We start from the raw sequence: 17,098 nt of genomic DNA, 5'->3' as shown, positions 1-17,098 counted from the left end.
CCTCCCTCCATCCCTCCCTCCCTCTCTCTCCCTCCCTCCATCCCTCCCTCTCTCTCTCTCTCCCTCCCTCCATCCCTCCCTCTCTCTCTCTCTCTCCCTCCCTCCATCCCTCCCTCTCTCTCTCTCCCTCCCTCCCTCCATCCCTCTCTCTCTCTCCCTCCCTCCATCCCTCTCTCTCTCTCCCTCCCTCGCTCGCTATTGTTTCCCTTTCATGTTGAAACACGAGCTCCATGGTCCATTAAATACGAAACTAAAAGCTTCGATCATTCCTGTACCCAAATTCCTCTCTCCCTCCCTCTCTCCCTCCCTCTCTCTCCCTCTCTCTCCCTCCCTCCATCCCTCCCTCCCTCCCTCCATTAAATACGAAACTAAAAGCTTCGATCATTCCTGTACCCAAATTCCTCTCTCGTCTGATCGAGAGGATTATGTTGTGTGTTTAATTGTGTGTTTAATTTACAGAAGGACTAGCGTCTGGTACACATCATTTGGATTGACTACCCTTCAGGTTATTTAAAATTCATGGCTTTCATTAAAATGGATCTTTAATGAAGCACTAATAAATTCATTAATTCAAATTCAATGGTGGTAACCGGTGCCGACAGTAATCAACATCAAACTATAACTAGGTACCGAGTGTAATTTACTAAACATCTTTACATCATATTAACATCAGGAGAGACGAGAGGAGTCCAGACATCAGGATAGACTAGAGGAGTCCAGACATCAGGAGAGACTAGAGGAGTCCAGACATCAGGAGAGACTAGAGGAGTCCAGACATCAGGAGAGACTAGAGGAGTCCAGACATCAGGAGAGAGGAGTCCAGACATCAGGAGAGACTAGAGGAGTCCAGACATCAGGAGAGAGGAGTCCAGACATCAGGAGAGAAAAATGTGCAGTTGTCTGTAGAAGTGGTCTGTTTAAATTCGGTTAGTGCTGATAAGGAACAAGGTTAACTTTCATTTGTATTCATCGTAATTAACTTAATCATTCCCAGGAGGAAGTAAGAGATCAAAGTGCATCGAGTGCCATAATAACCCCAGATGCTGTTGCTACAGCAAGTGCCATAATACCCCCAGATGCTGTTGGAACAGCAAGTGCCATAATACCCCCAGATGCTGTTGGAACAGCAAGTGCCATAATAACCCCAGATGCTGTTGCTACAGCAAGTGCCATAATAACCCCAGATGCTGTTGGAACAGCAAGTGCCATAATAACCCCAGATGCTGTTGGAACAGCAAGTGCCATAATACCCCCAGATGCTGTTGGAACAGCAAGTGCCATAATAACCCCAGATGCTGTTGGAACAGCAAGTGCCATAATAACCCCAGATGCTGTTGGAACAGCAAGTGCCATAATAACCCCAGATGCTGTTGGAACAGAAAGTGCCATAATAAACCCAGATGCTGTTGGAACAGCAAGTGCCATAATAACCCCAGATGCTGTTGGAACAGCAAGTGCCATAATAACCCCAGATGCTGTTGGAACAGCAAGTGCCATAATAACCCCAGATGCTGTTGGAACAGCAAGTGCCATAATAACCCCAGATGCTGTTGGAACAGCAAGTGCCATAATAACCACAGATGCTGTTGGAACAGCAAGTGCCATAATAAACCCAGATGCTGTTGGAACAGCAAGTGCCATAATAACCCCAGATGCTGTTGGAACAGCAAGTGCCATAATAACCCCAGATGCTGTTTTTCACAGCAAGTGCCATAATAACCGTAGATGCTGTTGGAACAGCAAGTGCCATAATAACCCCAGATGCTGTTTTTCACAGCAAGTGCCATAATAACCGTAGATGCTGTTGGAACAGCAAGTGCCATAATAACCCCAGATGCTGTTTTTCACAGCAAGTGCCATAATAACCGTAGATGCTGTTGGAACAGCAAGTGCCATAATAACCCCAGATGCTGTTGCTACAGCAAGTGCCATAATAACCCCAGATGCTGTTGGAACAGCAAGTGCCATAATAACCCCAGATGCTGTTGGAACAGCAAGTGCCATAATAACCCCAGATGCTGTTGGAACAGCAAGTGCCATAATAACCCCAGATGCTGTTGGAACAGCAAGTGCCATAATAAACCCAGATGCTGTTGGAACAGCAAGTGCCATAATAACCCCAGATGCTGTTGGAACAGCAAGTGCCATAATAACCCCAGATGCTGTTGCTACAGCAAGTGCCATAATAACCGTAGATGCTGTTGGAACAGCAAGTGCCATAATAAACCCAGATGCTGTTGGAACAGCAAGTGCCATAATAACCCCAGATGCTGTTTTTCACAGCAAGTGCCATAATAACCACAGATGCTGTTGGAACAGCAAGTGCCATAATAACCCCAGATGCTGTTGGAACAGCAAGTGCCATAATAACCACAGATGCTGTTGGAACAGCAAGTGCCATAATAACCACAGATGCTGTTGGAACAGCAAGTGCCATAATAACCACAGATGCTGTTGGAACAGCAAGTGCCATAATAAACCCAGATGCTGTTGGAACAGCAAGTGCCATAATAACCCCAGATGCTGTTGGAACAGCAAGTGCCATAATAACCCCAGATGCTGTTTTTCACAGCAAGTGCCATAATAACCCCAGATGCTGTTTTTCACAGCAAGTGCCATAATAAACCCAGATGCTGTTGGAACAGCAAGTGCCATAATAACCCCCAGATGCTGTTGGAACAGCAAGTGCCATAATAACCCCAGATGCTGTTGCAACAGCAAGTGCCATAATAACCCCAGATGCTGTTGCAACAGCATTTCTTGTGGTTGTATTTCTAGCAAAAGCCTCACTCTAGGGCCCGCTAGTCAACACTGTTGTGATTATGGGCCTAAAGGGGAACGTTTCCTCAAGGCCCTGACCTTGGGGTCAGTCAATAATGGTTTTCAGAGGAAGCTGATCCTAGATTCTGTATACTGAAGGTGCACGTCACCGAAGAAGAGAGATAAGATAAATGTTTGCTTTATTGTAAAGAACTTCCCGTTTGGAGGGAGGAATAAAATGAGCAGCACTCGAGGGTACGTCAACACTGATCATGTGATTTACTTGAACGGTTCAGAGAAAGCAAAAGCAAACTCATACTGATACCAAACTAGGAATATATATATATATATATATATATGAAGCCTAGTGGTTAGACTAGTAACCGAAAGGTTGCAAGTTCAAATCCCCCGAGCTGACAAGGTAGAAATCTGTCGTTCCGCCCCTGAACAAGGCAGTTAACCCACTGTTCCCCTGAACAAGGCAGTTAACCCACTGATCCCCTGAACAAGGCAGTTAACCCACTGTTCCCCTGAACAAGGCAGTTAACCCACTGTTCCCCTGAACAAGGCAGTTAACCCACTGTTCCCCTGAACAAGGCAGTTAACCCACTGTTCCCCTGAACAAGGCAGTTAACCCACTGTTCCCCTGAACAAGGCAGTTAACCCACTGTTCCCCTGAACAAGGCAGTTAACCCACTGTTCCCCGGTAGGCCGTCATTGTAAATAAGAATTTATTCTTAACTGACTTGCCTAGTTAAATAAAGGTAAAATATATATAAATAATATAGGACATGTAGGGTAATGTAGAGTCTACAGGACACGTAGGGTAATGTAGAGTCTACAGGACACGTAGGGTAATGTAGAGTCTACAGGACACGTAGGGTAATGTAGAGTCTACAGGACACGTAGGGTAATGTAGAGTCTACAGGACACATAGGGTAATGTAGAGTCTACAGGACACGTAGGGTAATGTAGAGTCTACAGGACACGTAGGGTAATGTAGAGTCTACAGGACACATAGGGTAATGTAGAGTCTACAGGACACGTAGGGTAATGTAGAGTCTACAGGACACGTAGGGTAATGTAGAGTCTACAGGACACGTAGGGTAATGTAGAGTCTACAGGACACATAGGGTAATGTAGAGTCTACAGGACACATAGGGTAATGTAGAGTATAAATTACTCTGCAGATAGTCACTCCAGAGACACAAGCTCTGTTACACCATCTCTCCCTGTTTCACAGAAATGAAACACTCGCTCTAACACACACACACACACACACACACACTAGGGTCATTAGTGTCTTGTGACAGTTTTAAGTGATCCGTGTTTGTTTTGACAGTTTGCTTTGACAGTTTGTTGCAACAGTGTGTGTGTGTGTGTGTGTGTGTGTGTGTGTGTGTGTGTGTGTGTGTGTGTGTGTGTGTGTGTGTTAAGGACATCAGTGTTAGTTTGGTTAATGGATAAAACATAACCCCTATTCATGCTGAATAATGGGAACATGACTGGGTTTGAAAATCACTGAGGCTCGTACATTTTAACTACTGTGACTTCAACACAGCACGCAGAACTTAAAATAACTTAAAAGAATACCGTTTGGAACATGCAACATAGGACATTACTATATTATTACCTACTGTAAACCTGTAGGCCTACAGTATTCAGTCTACTGTAAACCTGTAGGCCTACAGTATTCAGTCTACTGTAAACCTGTAGGCCTATAGTATTCAGTCTACTGTAAACCTGTAGGCCTACAGTATTCAGTCTACTGTAAACCTGTAGGCCTACAGTATTCAGTCTACTATAAACCTGTAGGCCTACAGTATTCAGTCTACTGTAAACCTGTAGGCCTATAGTATTCAGTCTACTGTAAACCTGTAGGCCTATAGTATTCAGCCTACTGTAAACCTGTAGGCCTATAGTATTCAGTCTACTGTAAACCTGTAGGCCTACAGTATTCAGTCTACTGTAAACCTGTAGGCCTACAGTATTCAGTCTACTGTAAACCTGTAGGCCTATAGTATTCAGTCTACTGTAAACCTGTAGGCCTATAGTATTCAGTCTACTGTAAACCTGTAGGCCTACAGTATTCAGTCTACTGTAAACCTGTAGGCCTATAGTATTCAGTCTACTGTAAACCTGTAGGCCTACAGTATTCAGTCTACTGTAAACCTGTAGGCCTATAGTATTCAGTCTACTGTAAACCTGTAGGCCTACAGTATTCAGTCTACTGTAAACCTGTAGGCCTACAGTATTCAGTCTACTATAAACCTGTAGGCCTACAGTATTCAGTCTACTGTAAACCTGTAGGCCTATAGTATTCAGTCTACTGTAAACCTGTAGGCCTATAGTATTCAGCCTACTGTAAACCTGTAGGCCTATAGTATTCAGTCTACTGTAAACCTGTAGGCCTACAGTATTCAGTCTACTGTAAACCTGTAGGCCTACAGTATTCAGTCTACTGTAAACCTGTAGGCCTATAGTATTCAGTCTACTGTAAACCTGTAGGCCTATAGTATTCAGTCTACTGTAAACCTGTAGGCCTATAGTATTCAGTCTACTGTAAACCTGTAGGCCTATAGTATTCATTATACTGTAAACCTGTAGGCCTATAGTATTCAGTCTACTGTAAACCTGTAGGCCTACAGTATTCAGTCTACTGTAAACCTGTAGGCCTATAGTATTCATTCTACTGTAAACCTGTAGGTCTATAGTATTCAGTCTACTGTAAACTTGTAGGCCTATAGTATTCAGTCTACTGTAAACCTGTAGGCCTATAGTATTCAGTCTACTGTAAACCTGTAGGCCTATAGTATTCAGTCTACTGTAAACCTGTAGGCCTATAGTATTCAGTCTACTGTAAACCTGTAGGCCTATAGTATTCAGTCTACTGTAAACATGTAGGCCTATAGTATTCAGTCTACTGTAAACCTGTAGGCCTATAGTATTCAGTCTACTGTAAACCTGTAGGCCTATAGTATTCAGTCTACTGTAAACCTCATTCAATCATTAGAGGATGCCTGGTTATTCTTTTAAAATGCTTTCCTCACCAACTTAAATAATCATGTTCCCATTCAAAAAAATTGTAGAACTAAGAACAGATATAGCCCTTGGTGGGTGCCACAGGGTTCAATTCTCGGGCCGACTATTTTCTCTGTAATATACACTGCTCAAAAAAATAAAGGGAACACTGAAACAACACAATGTAACTCCAAGTCAATCACACTTCTGTGACATCAAACTGTCCACGTAGGAAGCAACACTGATTGACAATAAATTTCACATGCTGTTGTGCAAATGGAATAGACAACAGGTGGAAATTATAGGCAATTAGCAAGACACCCCCAATAAAGGAGTGGTTGTGCAGGTGGGGACCACAGACCACTTCTCAGTTCCTATGCTTCCTGGCTGATGTTTTGGTCACTTTTGAATGCTGGCGGTGCTTGCACTTTAGTGTTAGCATGAGACGGAGTCTACAACCCACACAAGTGGCTCAGGTAGTGCAGCTCATCCAGGATGGCACATCAATGCAAGCTGTGGCAAGAAGGTTTGCTGTGTCTGTCAGCGTAGTGTCCAGAGCATGGAGGCGCTACCAGGAGACAGGCCAGTACATCAGGAGACGTGGAGGAGGCCGTAAGAGGGCAACAACCCAGCAGCAGGACCGCTACCTCCGCCTTTGTGCAAGGAGGAGCAGGAGCACTGCCAGAACCCTGCAAAATGACCTCCAGCAGGCCACAAATGTGCATGTGTCTGCTCAAACGGTCAGAAACAGACTCCATGAGGGTGGTATGAGGGCCCGACGTCCACAGGTGGGGGTTGTGCTTACAGCCCAACACCGTGCAGGACGTTTGGCATTTGCCAGAGAACACCAAGATTGGCAAATCCGCCACAGATGAAAGCAGGTTCACACTGAGCACGTGTGACAGACGTGACAGTCTGGAGACGCCGTGGAGAATGTTCTGCTGTCAGCAGTTCCTGCAAGAGGAAGGCCTTGATGCTATGGACTGGCCCGCCCGTTCCCCAGACCTGAATCCAATTGAGCACATCTGGACATCATGTCTCGCTCCATCCACCAACGCCACGTTGCACCACAGACTGTCCAGGAGTTGGCGGATGCTTTAGTCCAGGTCTGGGAGGAGATCCCTCAGGAGACCATCCGCCACCTCATCAGGAGCATGCCCAGGCGTTGTAGGGAGGTCATACAGGCACGTGGAGGCCACACACACTACTGAGCCTCATTTTGACTTGTTTTAAGGACATGACATCAAAGTTGGATCAGCCTGTAGTGTGGTTTTCCACTTTCATTTTCAGTGTGACTCCAAATCCAGACCTCCATGGGTTGATAAATTTGATTTCCATTGATAATTTTTGTGTGATTTTGTTGTCGGCACATTCAACTATGTAAAGAAAAAAGTATTTAATAAGAATATTTCATTCATTCAAATCTAGGATGTGTTATTTTAGTGTTCCCTTTATTTTTTTTAGCAGTGTATTAGTGATGTCACTCTTGCTGCTGGTGATTCTCTGATCCACGCAGACGACACCATTCTGTATACATCTGGCCCTTCTTTGGACACCGTATTAACAAACCTCCAGAAGAGCTTCAATGCCATACAACTCTCCTTCCGTGGCCTCCAACTGCTCTTAAAAGCTAGTAAAACTAAATGCATGCTCTTCAACCGATCGCTACCTGCACCTACCCGCCCGTCCAGCATCACTACTCTGGACGGTTCTGACTTAGAATACGTGGACAACTACAAATACCTGGGTGTCTGGTTAGACTGTAAACTCTCCTTCCAGACTCACATTAAACATCTTCAATCCTAAATTAAATCTAGAATCGGCTTCCTACTTTGCAACAAATCCTCCTTCACTCATGCTGCCAAACATACCCTTGTAAAACTGACCATCCTACCAATCCTCGACTTCGACGACGTCACTCAGCAAATTGGATGCAGTCTATCACAGTGCCATCCGTTTTGTCACTAAAGCCCCATATACTACCAACCACTGCGACCTGTACGCTCTCGTTGGCTGGCCCTCGCTTCATACTCGTCGCCAAACCCACTGACTCCATGTCATCTACAAGTCTCTAGGTAAAGCCCTGCCTTATCTCAGCTCACTGGTCACCATAGCAGCACCCACCCATAGCACACGAGCTCCAGCAGGTATATTTCACTGGTCACCATAGCAACACCCACCCGTAGCACGTGCTCCAGCAGGTATATCTCTCTGGTCATCCCCAAAACCAATTCTTTCTTTGGCCACCTCTCCTTCCAGTTGTCTGCTGCCAATGACTGGAACGAACTACAAAAATCACTGAAACTGGAAACACATATCTCCCTCACTAGCTTTAAGCACCAACTGTCAGAGCAGCTCACAGATTACTGCACCTGTACATAGCCCACCTACAATTTAGCCCAAATAACTACCTCTTTCCCTACTGTATTTATTTTGCTCCTTTGCACCCCATTATTTCTATCTCTACTTTGCACATTCTTCCACTGCAAAACTACCATTCCAGTGCTTTACTTGCTATATTGTATTTACTTTGCCACCATGGCCTTTTTTGCCTTTACCTCCCTTATCTTACCTCATTTGCTCACATCGTATATAGACTTGTTTATACTGTATTATTGACTGTATGTTTGTTTTACTCCATGTGTAACTCTGTGTTGTTGTATTGTGTCGAACTGCTTTGCTTTATCTTGGCCAGGTCGCAGTTGTAAATGAGAACTTGTTCTCAACTTGCCTACCTGGTTAAATAAAGATGAAATAAATAAAATGTCTCAAACTCCGGTTGTGGGGGATGGGGAGCGGCGGGTGCAGCACCGGTGTCGTGAGGGGCTGATAACAGTCACCGGCAGGGAATTTAGAACAACTTAAATAAAAAATAACTTTAAAGCATTACTTAAGTCGTTTTCAAGGGTATTTATATTTTGGACATATTTGGCTTTTATTTCACTACATTCCTGACGAAAAGTATATACATTTTACCGAATACCTTTTTCCCCCTGACACTAAACATATGTTTACAATTATTTTACGCAAACCAGACTGCACCATTCTCTTTTTTTAAATGTTCTTTTACGGAAAAACGTTTCAAATGATTTATATTTTTACTTTTGATACTTACGTATATTTAAAAAAAAAATAAAAAAAAAAACTTTTAGACTTTTACTCAAGTAGACGACTTCTGTCATGAACGTTTAAAAAAGATGATGTGAAAAAACAGTTCCGAAAACCATCGGCCGCTTCTCAGAATGTGGTCACTAGTGTATTATGGGGGAAGGGCATCAGATAAACTGAAACTGACGTGGATTCCTGCTTCACAACGACACTGTTTGAAAAGTGAAGAGACTGGTTATTTTTCTGTGAAGCGACAGTTTTACTATAAATGTTGACTGGAAGCGAAACCCGCCAGAGAGAAGCTAGAGAGACACCCCTGGCGGAGAGGACAGTTACTGAGGATTTCTCAGAAACGGTGTTCACTTTAAAACGAAAGCGAAACGGATGTGTGTTGGTGTAGTGTACGGTCCTGAAGGTTTATTTAGCTCCTTACCGATCACCAGCGGACAGATGATCAAACCAACAAGGAGAGAGAGAGGCGGTGACAGACAATGTGGATATACTATACCGTCGGAGTACGGCGTCTTCTCTCTACTAGTCTGGACGTTTATTGATGATCAATAACAGGATTAATACCGCTGGGATTCTGTGATTAAAAACGGATTCTGCGTCGGAAAATATAAAAAGTGCATCAGAAAAAAAAACGACATTGCACTCGTTTTGCAAAACGGTAAGAATATTTTAACATGGCTGCCTATTGCGGATTTGACCTTCTTCTTTCAAATAGATTTGAGTTTTGTTTCGCAACACTGACTATTGTGCAATTCAATTGCGCCGTAATAAAGCAACCTGACAATACACAATTTTCTACATAATAAATGACATATTGTCATAAAATACATTTTTTGGGGGGGACTAGACAACAGTCAACAGGACCACCAGTATAATATACTCATTTAAAACATGATTCCCCATTTGCTTTATAGCGGTAAGGTTGGGGCCAGTGAAACAGGACGAACTTAGGACATATCTACTACTAATATCTACTGCCATATAAACTACAACATTATTGTCTGGAGTCTAGTTAACTGTGAACAGCTTTTAGAGTTGGGATGGTTTAAATCAACGTCAATTTACTTCGCTAGGACGGAGAATGTTTACAATCCACATTTGTTCTCTTGGCAACAGTTGTCATTGTTTTAAAGGTTTGACCCAACATCTGGGGGACTATCAGTTAGTTAAATGGTTGGTAGGCAGACAGATACAGACAGACCCGGTAGGCAGATACAGACAGACCCGGCAGGTGGGTAGGTAGGCAGATACAGACAGACCAGGTAGGTAGGTAGGTTGGTAGGCAGGCAGATACAGACAGACCAGGTAGGTAGGTTGGTAGGCAGGCAGGCAGATACAGACAGACCAGGTAGGTTGGTAGGTAGGCAGGCAGATACAGACAGACCAGGTAGGTAGGTAGGCAGATACAGACAGTCCAGGTAGGTAGGTTGGTAGGTAGGCAGGCAGATACAGACAGACCAGGTAGGTAGGTTGGTAGGCAGGCAGGCAGATACAGACAGACCAGGTAGGTTGGTAGGTAGGCAGGCAGATACAGATAGACCCGGTAGGTTGGTAGGCAGGCAGGCAGATACAGACAGACCAGGTAGGTAGGTTGGTAGGCAGGCAGGCAGATACAGACAGACCAGGTAGGTTGGTAGGCAGGCAGGCAGATACAGACAGACCAGGTAGGTAGGTTGGTAGGCAGGCAGGCAGATACAGACAGACCAGGTAGGTTGGTAGGTAGGCAGGCAGATACAGATAGACCCGGTAGGTTGGCAGGTAGGCAGGCAGGCAGGCAGATACAGACAGACCCGGTAGGTAGGTAGGCAGGCAGATACAGACAGACCCGGTAGGTAGGTAGGCAGGCAGATACAGACAGACCCGGTAGGTAGGTAGGCAGGCAGATACAGACAGACCCGGTAGGTAGGTAGGCAGGCAGATCCAGACAGACCCGGTAGGTAGGCAGGTAGACAGACAGACCCGGTAGGTAGGCAGGTAGACAGACAGACCCGGAAGGTAGGCAGGTAGACAGACAGACGGCTGTAATGTTCTCTGATGTTGTGGTTGTAACTCACGGCGCGTCACAGCGCTGTGTCGACGTCTAACATTGATGTCATTGTACATAATTACTGACTTCTAGATAGACAGCTGTTTCTTAGCCTCGGCACGGGGCCTGTTAGGCTGGGTCTCTGTAAAGCACTTTGTGACCACGAGGCCACTGAGGTACAAACAAACTAACAGTTAACGGTGGTAACTGTAGACATTTTAGGCAGGTTTCCATTGAGCCGGGTTTAATTAGACAAACAACATATATATATATGAGAGAGAGAGACAGATATTTCACTTTATATATTCACTTTATATATTATCTACCTCACTTGCTTTGGCAATGTTAACACATGTTTCCCATGCCAATAAAGCCCTTGAATTGAAATTGAGAGAGAGAGAGACAGAGAGAGAGAGACAGAGAGAGACAGAGAGAGAGGAGAGAGGTGTCATGGAAACGGTAGAAATAGGAGACATTTTCCAAAGGTCGACAACATTTTATCCGTTGAACAGGGGTGGATTTTTCTATCTGTCTAACTTTCTTTATTAAAAAAAAACCAAAACAAATGATGATGGAAACAGTGTATTTATTTATTTAATTTTTTTAAATAAATGAATTGCTTTCGACTTGCTTTTCTGTTTGGCTGGCAGGTTTCACCATTTACAGGAGTTTACAAGTAAATTATTGCAATCTATCCATGTTTGTCAAATATGACAAAACAAGCAGTCATTGTGTAGAGGATCATTGTACCACATCTAAACCCTCTGAACTACATTTCCCATAAAACCTCAAATATTGTATTTTCAGCTGTTTGAAGCTGGTGATAGTAAAACTGCCAAAAAAAAAATGAATTTTTATAGAACGGGAAGCATAGAAATAGAGCACATAGAACAGATGAACCGCTTCTTAGACTTGCTTTCAATGAGAATGACAGATCTATAGTTCACATTTCTTACATATTTGCAGTGTTAAATGGAAACGCACCATAGTAGGCAGCTGTCGTATTCTATTTTCTATGGAAAACTGTTCTAAATGTTGATTTAAAAAAATATATATTAAAATAAATAATCACTGGACAAGTTAATGGAAACATAGATCTTATCAGAAGTGGTAGTAGTAGTCGTGGTCTCTATCTCCCTCTCTCAGGATGTCAGGGTAACATAGATCCTATCATAAGTAGTAGTAGTGGTCTGACGGTCTCTCTCTCCCTCTCTCAGGATGTCAGGGTAACATATATCCTATCATAAGTAGTAGTAGTGGTCTGACGGTCTCTCTCTCCCTCTCTCAGGATGTCAGGGTAACATATATCCTATCATAAGTAGTAGTAGTGGTCTGACGGTCTCTCTCTCCCTCTCTCAGGATGTCAGGGTAACATAGATCCTATCATAAGTAGTAGTAGTGGTCTGACGGTCTCTCTCTCCCTCTCTCAGGATGTCAGGGTAACATAGATCCTATCATAAGTAGTAGTAGTGGTCTGACGATCTCTCTCTCCCTCTCTCAGGATGTCAGGGTAACATAGATCCTATCATAAGTAGTAGTAGTGGTCTGACGATCTCTCTCTCCCTCTCTCAGGATGCCAGGGTAACATAGATCCTATCATAAGTAGTAGTCGTGGTCTGACGGTCTCTCTCTCCCTCTCTCAGGATGTCAGGGTAACATAGATCCTATCATAAGTAGTAGTCGTGGTCTGACGGTCTCTCTCTCCCTCTCTCAGGATGTCAGGGTAACATAGATCCTATCATAAGTAGTAGTAGTGGTCTGACGGTCTCTCTCTCCCTCTCTCAGGATGTCAGGGTAACATAGATCCTATCATAAGTAGTAGTAGTGGTCTGACGATCTCTCTCTCCCTCTCTCAGGATGTCAGGGTAACATAGATCCTATCATAAGTAGTAGTAGTGGTCTGACGATCTCTCTCTCCCTCTCTCAGGATGCCAGGGTAACATAGATCCTATCATAAGTAGTAGTCGTGGTCTGACGGTCTCTCTCTCCCTCTCTCAGGATGTCAGGGTAACATAGATCCTATCATAAGTAGTAGTCGTGGTCTGACGGTCTCTCTCTCCCTCTCTCAGGATGTCAGGGTAACATAGATCCTATCATAAGTAGTAGTAGTGGTCTGACGATCTCTCTCTCCCTCTCTCAGGAGGCCAGGGAACTGTGTAGCGATGGGAGAGGGTTGGGACCGCTCTCCCCTGTAGGATGGTCATAGTAGTAGTAGTGGTCTGACGGTCTCTCTCTCCCTCTCTCAGGAGGCCAGGGAACTGTGTAGCGATGGGAGAGGGTTGGGACCGCTCTCCCCTGTAGGATGGTCATAGTAGTAGTAGTGGTCTGACGGTCTCTCTCTCCCTCTCTCAGGATGCCAGGGAACTGTGTAGCGATGGGAGAGGGTTGGGACCGCTCTCCCCTGTAGGATGGTCATAGTAGTAGTAGTGGTCTGACGGTCTCTCTCTCCCTCTCTCAGGATGCCAGGGAACTGTGTAGCGATGGGAGAGGGTTGGGACCGCTCTCCCCTGTAGGATGGTCATAGTAGTAGTAGTGGTCTGACGGTCTCTCTCTCCCTCTCTCAGGAGGCCAGGGAACTGTGTAGCGATGGGAGAGGGTTGGGACCGCTCTCCCCTGTAGGATGGTCATAGTAGTAGTAGTGGTCTGACGGTCTCTCTCTCCCTCTCTCAGGATGCCAGGGAACTGTGTAGCGATGGGAGAGGGTTGGGACCGCTCTCCCCTGTAGGATGGTCATAGTAGTAGTAGTGGTCTGACGGTCTCTCTCTCCCTCTCTCAGGATGCCAGGGAACTGTGTAGCGATGGGAGAGGGTTGGGACCGCTCTCCCCTGTAGGATGGTCGCTCACAGCGCTGTGGAAGAACAAGACACAACAACAAAAGCACCATCGTCATCGTCATCACCTTCTAGACCTCTAGGCGCCTCCTCCACCTTCCTCTCGACATCATCACCATCATCACCACCATCATCATCGTCGTCACCTTCTAGACCTCTAGGCGCCTCCTCCACCTTCCTCTCGACTCCACACTCGGACCACCACGCAACCTCGCCACCATCATCATCATCATCACCACCATCATCATCACCACCATCGTCATCATCATCAGTCTCCCAGTCACACCGTCCGCGCCCATCCAACCAGTGTGTGGCGTCCCCTATCCCAGGACCAGACCTGTTAGACCACCAGCCCCCTCTTCCCCTCCTGGACCCAGTGCCCACCCACTTTCCTCTGTTCCCCTGCAAGGTAGACTTCCTGTTGATCACTCGGACGGCCGCCATGTTGGAACGTTCCGGCTTCTACTGGGGCCCGCTAGGAGTGGAGGAGGTAATTACACAATCTTATCAATTTATCTGATCAGAACCTGGTTTCCTCTCGAGGTTTTCTTCCTCGGTTTTCTGGGCCTTTCTAGGGGAGTTTTATTTCCTCGGTTTTCTGGGCCTTTCTAGGGGAGTTTTATTTCCTCGGTTTTCTGGGCCTTTCTAGGGGAGTTTTATTTCCTCGGTTTTCTGGGCCTTTCTAGGGGAGTTTTATTTCCTAGGTTTTCTGGGCCTTTTCTAGGGGAGTTTTATTTCCTCGGTTTTCTGGGCCTTTCTAGGGAGTTTTATTTCCTCGGTTTTCTGGGCCTTTCTAGGGGAGTTTTATTTCCTCGGTTTTCTGGGCCTTTCTAGGGGAGTTTTATTTCCTCGGTTTTCTGGGCCTTTCTAGGGGAGTTTTATTTCCTCGCCACCGTGCTTCTACATCTGCATTTCTTGCTGTTTCTTTGTGTTTCTGTATAAGCACAAAAAAGGCTTTATAAAAATACATTTGATTGAATGTTATTTATATAAACCTTTCACAACAATAATTGTCAGAGTAAAGGAACAGAGACAGCTGTCATTAATGTATTAAACTGATAAATAAGAGATTTCAAAATCCAACGAGATGAACATGGAGTTAAAGGAGAAGTCATTTTTTATTTTACAACCAAATCTTTTTGATGTTAATTCTGTCCTCCTCCTCCTCCTCCTCTCGCAGGCTCACAATCGACTGAAGGACGTTGCCACGGGAACATTCTTGATCCGGGACAGTCGTCAGACAGACGTCTTCTTCACGCTGTCCTATCGCGCGGCCAGCGGCCCGGTCAGCGTACGCATCGTCTATAAGGGACAACGGTTCAGCCTGGCAGGAAGTGAGCACTCTTTCCCCTGCCTCTTCCTCCTGCTCGAACACTACATAAATTCCTCTAAGAAAAGCCTGACCGTTCCGTACAGGAAGCAGCGCCCTACGCTCCAGGAACTGTGCAGGAAACAGGTCGCGGAGTCGTGTGGCGGTGAGGTGGAACGGGTCGCCAGGGTTCCCGTCAACCCAGTCCTAAAACACTTCCTGTTAGAGTTCCCGTACAGGATATGATGTCACAGGGGATGCCGTTGAGGCGGGACTTGATTTGGATCGGGTCGGTACTGAAAGGGTACGTACAGGATATGATGTCACAGGGGATGCCGTTGAGGCGGGACTTGATTTGGATCGGTTGCTTTGAAACTAAGAGACCGGGTCGTGGTTAGTAACGAGGTCAGAGTTCAACACCGCACCCTATTCTCTAAACGGTGCACTACTCGACAGGGTCATAGGTCACACTTGGTTTGGGTTTATCCGGTTTGGTGGTGGTCCCTGGAGGATTTTTAAGGGACCGTATGTATATATGTGGACCACAACACCAGGTGATGGAGCGACTGCATTAAAGAACCACCACTGGGGTTCTGGTTGTGTTCTGATCCGAGTCGCTGACCCTGTGAGGTGGACAGAACCACCACCGGGGGTTCTGGTTGTGTTCTGATCCGGGTCGCTGACCCTGTGAGGTGGACGGTTTGATTAGTGGACTGGTTCTGCCGTTGTAGGCAGGGCTGGGTTCGCTGTAGCGACGACAACTCAAGCACAGCATCAATACTTTACAATGTTTACAATGTTGTTTACAATCTTTACAACGACCAGGAATGTTTACGCTACACAATATTACAGTACTGTATGTATAACTGTGTACTCTCTGGTACTAACAGGTATAACTGTGTACTCTCTGGTACTAACAGGTATAACTGTGTACTCTCTGGTACTAATGGGTATAACGTTGTATTATGTAGTACTGCCGGGTACAACTGTGTACTCTCTGGTACTAATGGGTATAACTGTGTTCTCTCTAGTACTAATGGGTATAACTGTGTACTATGTAGTACTGGCGGGTATAACTGTGTACTCTCTGGTACTAACAGGTATAACTGTGTACTATGTAGTACTAATGAGTAACTGTGTACTATGTAGTACTAATGAGTATAACTGTGTACTATGCATCATATCTGCTGTGCAGACTACCTCTAGGGGTGTTTTAATGGATAATAAATATGACATATATATTTCAGCCCTGTCTTCCTGTCGGTCTGTGTGTTGCTGTTAGACAATATTTTATTCTCTAATGCGCCTTATCAGTTAACAACAAATTCTTATTTTACAATGACGGTCCTACCCCCCCAGACAGAGACGGAAAGACAGAGAGACGGACAGACAGAGAGACGGACAGACAGAGAGACGGAGAGACAGAGAGACGGACAGACAGAGAGACGGACAGACAGACAGACAGGTATAACAGACAGAGAGACAGGTATAACAGACAGAGACAGGTATAACAGACAGAGAGACAGTGTGTGTGGTTGCTGTGACAACACTGGGTACAGTAGGTAACCGCAGTGACACATCAATGTGACAGATGGGCTGAGCTATGATAGTAAACGCTCTGTGTGTGTGTGTGTGTGTGTGTGGTGTGTGGGGGGGTCTATTACAGGAACATGTAGAGAAGTGAAGAATCAGAAGGTCTGTCAGTAAAATATGTTTCTGTCAGAAGAAGGGAGGGGCCGGGTACCAGAATGTCTCGGCGTGTGGGTGGTGTTTCTGTGTGTGTGTGTGTGTGTGTGTGTGGTGTGTGTGTGTGTGGTTAGTCAGAACGGCCAGTAATGACTAATAAAGGTGAAAGGTCGATAACCTTCGTTGTAAATGATCTGATAATAATGACGAGGAGGGAAACACAAACCTGTCAAATGACGACTGGTCACATGACTAAATACAGAACCAGGACCAATACAGAACCAGGACCAATACAGAACCAGGACCAATACAGAACCAGGACCGATACAGAACCAGGACCGATAC

At 45.2% G+C, this 17,098-nt stretch overlaps 1 protein-coding gene across 3 annotated transcripts; it reads left to right on the top strand.

The window, feature by feature from the left end:
* The first annotated feature begins 9,091 nt into the window (after positions 1-9,091).
* Positions 9,092-16,313, top strand: LOC139365276 (suppressor of cytokine signaling 1-like). 3 transcript variants are annotated; one of them, XR_011626570.1, is made up of 5 exons: positions 9,092-9,559; positions 13,704-13,841; positions 13,920-14,248; positions 14,939-15,697; positions 15,760-16,313. XR_011626570.1 is itself a non-coding variant. In XM_071102788.1 (4 exons), the coding sequence occupies exons 2-4, from the start codon at positions 13,760-13,762 to the stop codon at positions 15,311-15,313; spliced, it is 786 nt and encodes a 261-aa protein (XP_070958889.1). In that variant the 5' UTR covers positions 9,100-9,559; positions 13,704-13,759; the 3' UTR covers positions 15,314-15,381. The 3 variants fall into 3 exon arrangements, 2 of the variants coding, with proteins under 2 accessions (XP_070958889.1, XP_070958888.1); XM_071102788.1 differs by lacking the exon at positions 15,760-16,313 and having other exon boundaries at positions 9,100-9,559; positions 13,704-13,866; positions 13,945-14,248; positions 14,939-15,381; XM_071102787.1 differs by lacking the exons at positions 9,092-9,559; positions 15,760-16,313 and having other exon boundaries at positions 13,760-14,248; positions 14,939-15,553.
* Positions 16,314-17,098: the final 785 nt, after the last annotated feature.

Source organism: Oncorhynchus clarkii, chromosome 13 (genome assembly GCF_045791955.1).
Source record: "Oncorhynchus clarkii lewisi isolate Uvic-CL-2024 chromosome 13, UVic_Ocla_1.0, whole genome shotgun sequence".
NCBI lineage: Eukaryota > Metazoa > Chordata > Actinopteri > Salmoniformes > Salmonidae > Oncorhynchus > Oncorhynchus clarkii.
This window is presented reverse-complemented; position numbering and strand designations above follow the sequence as displayed.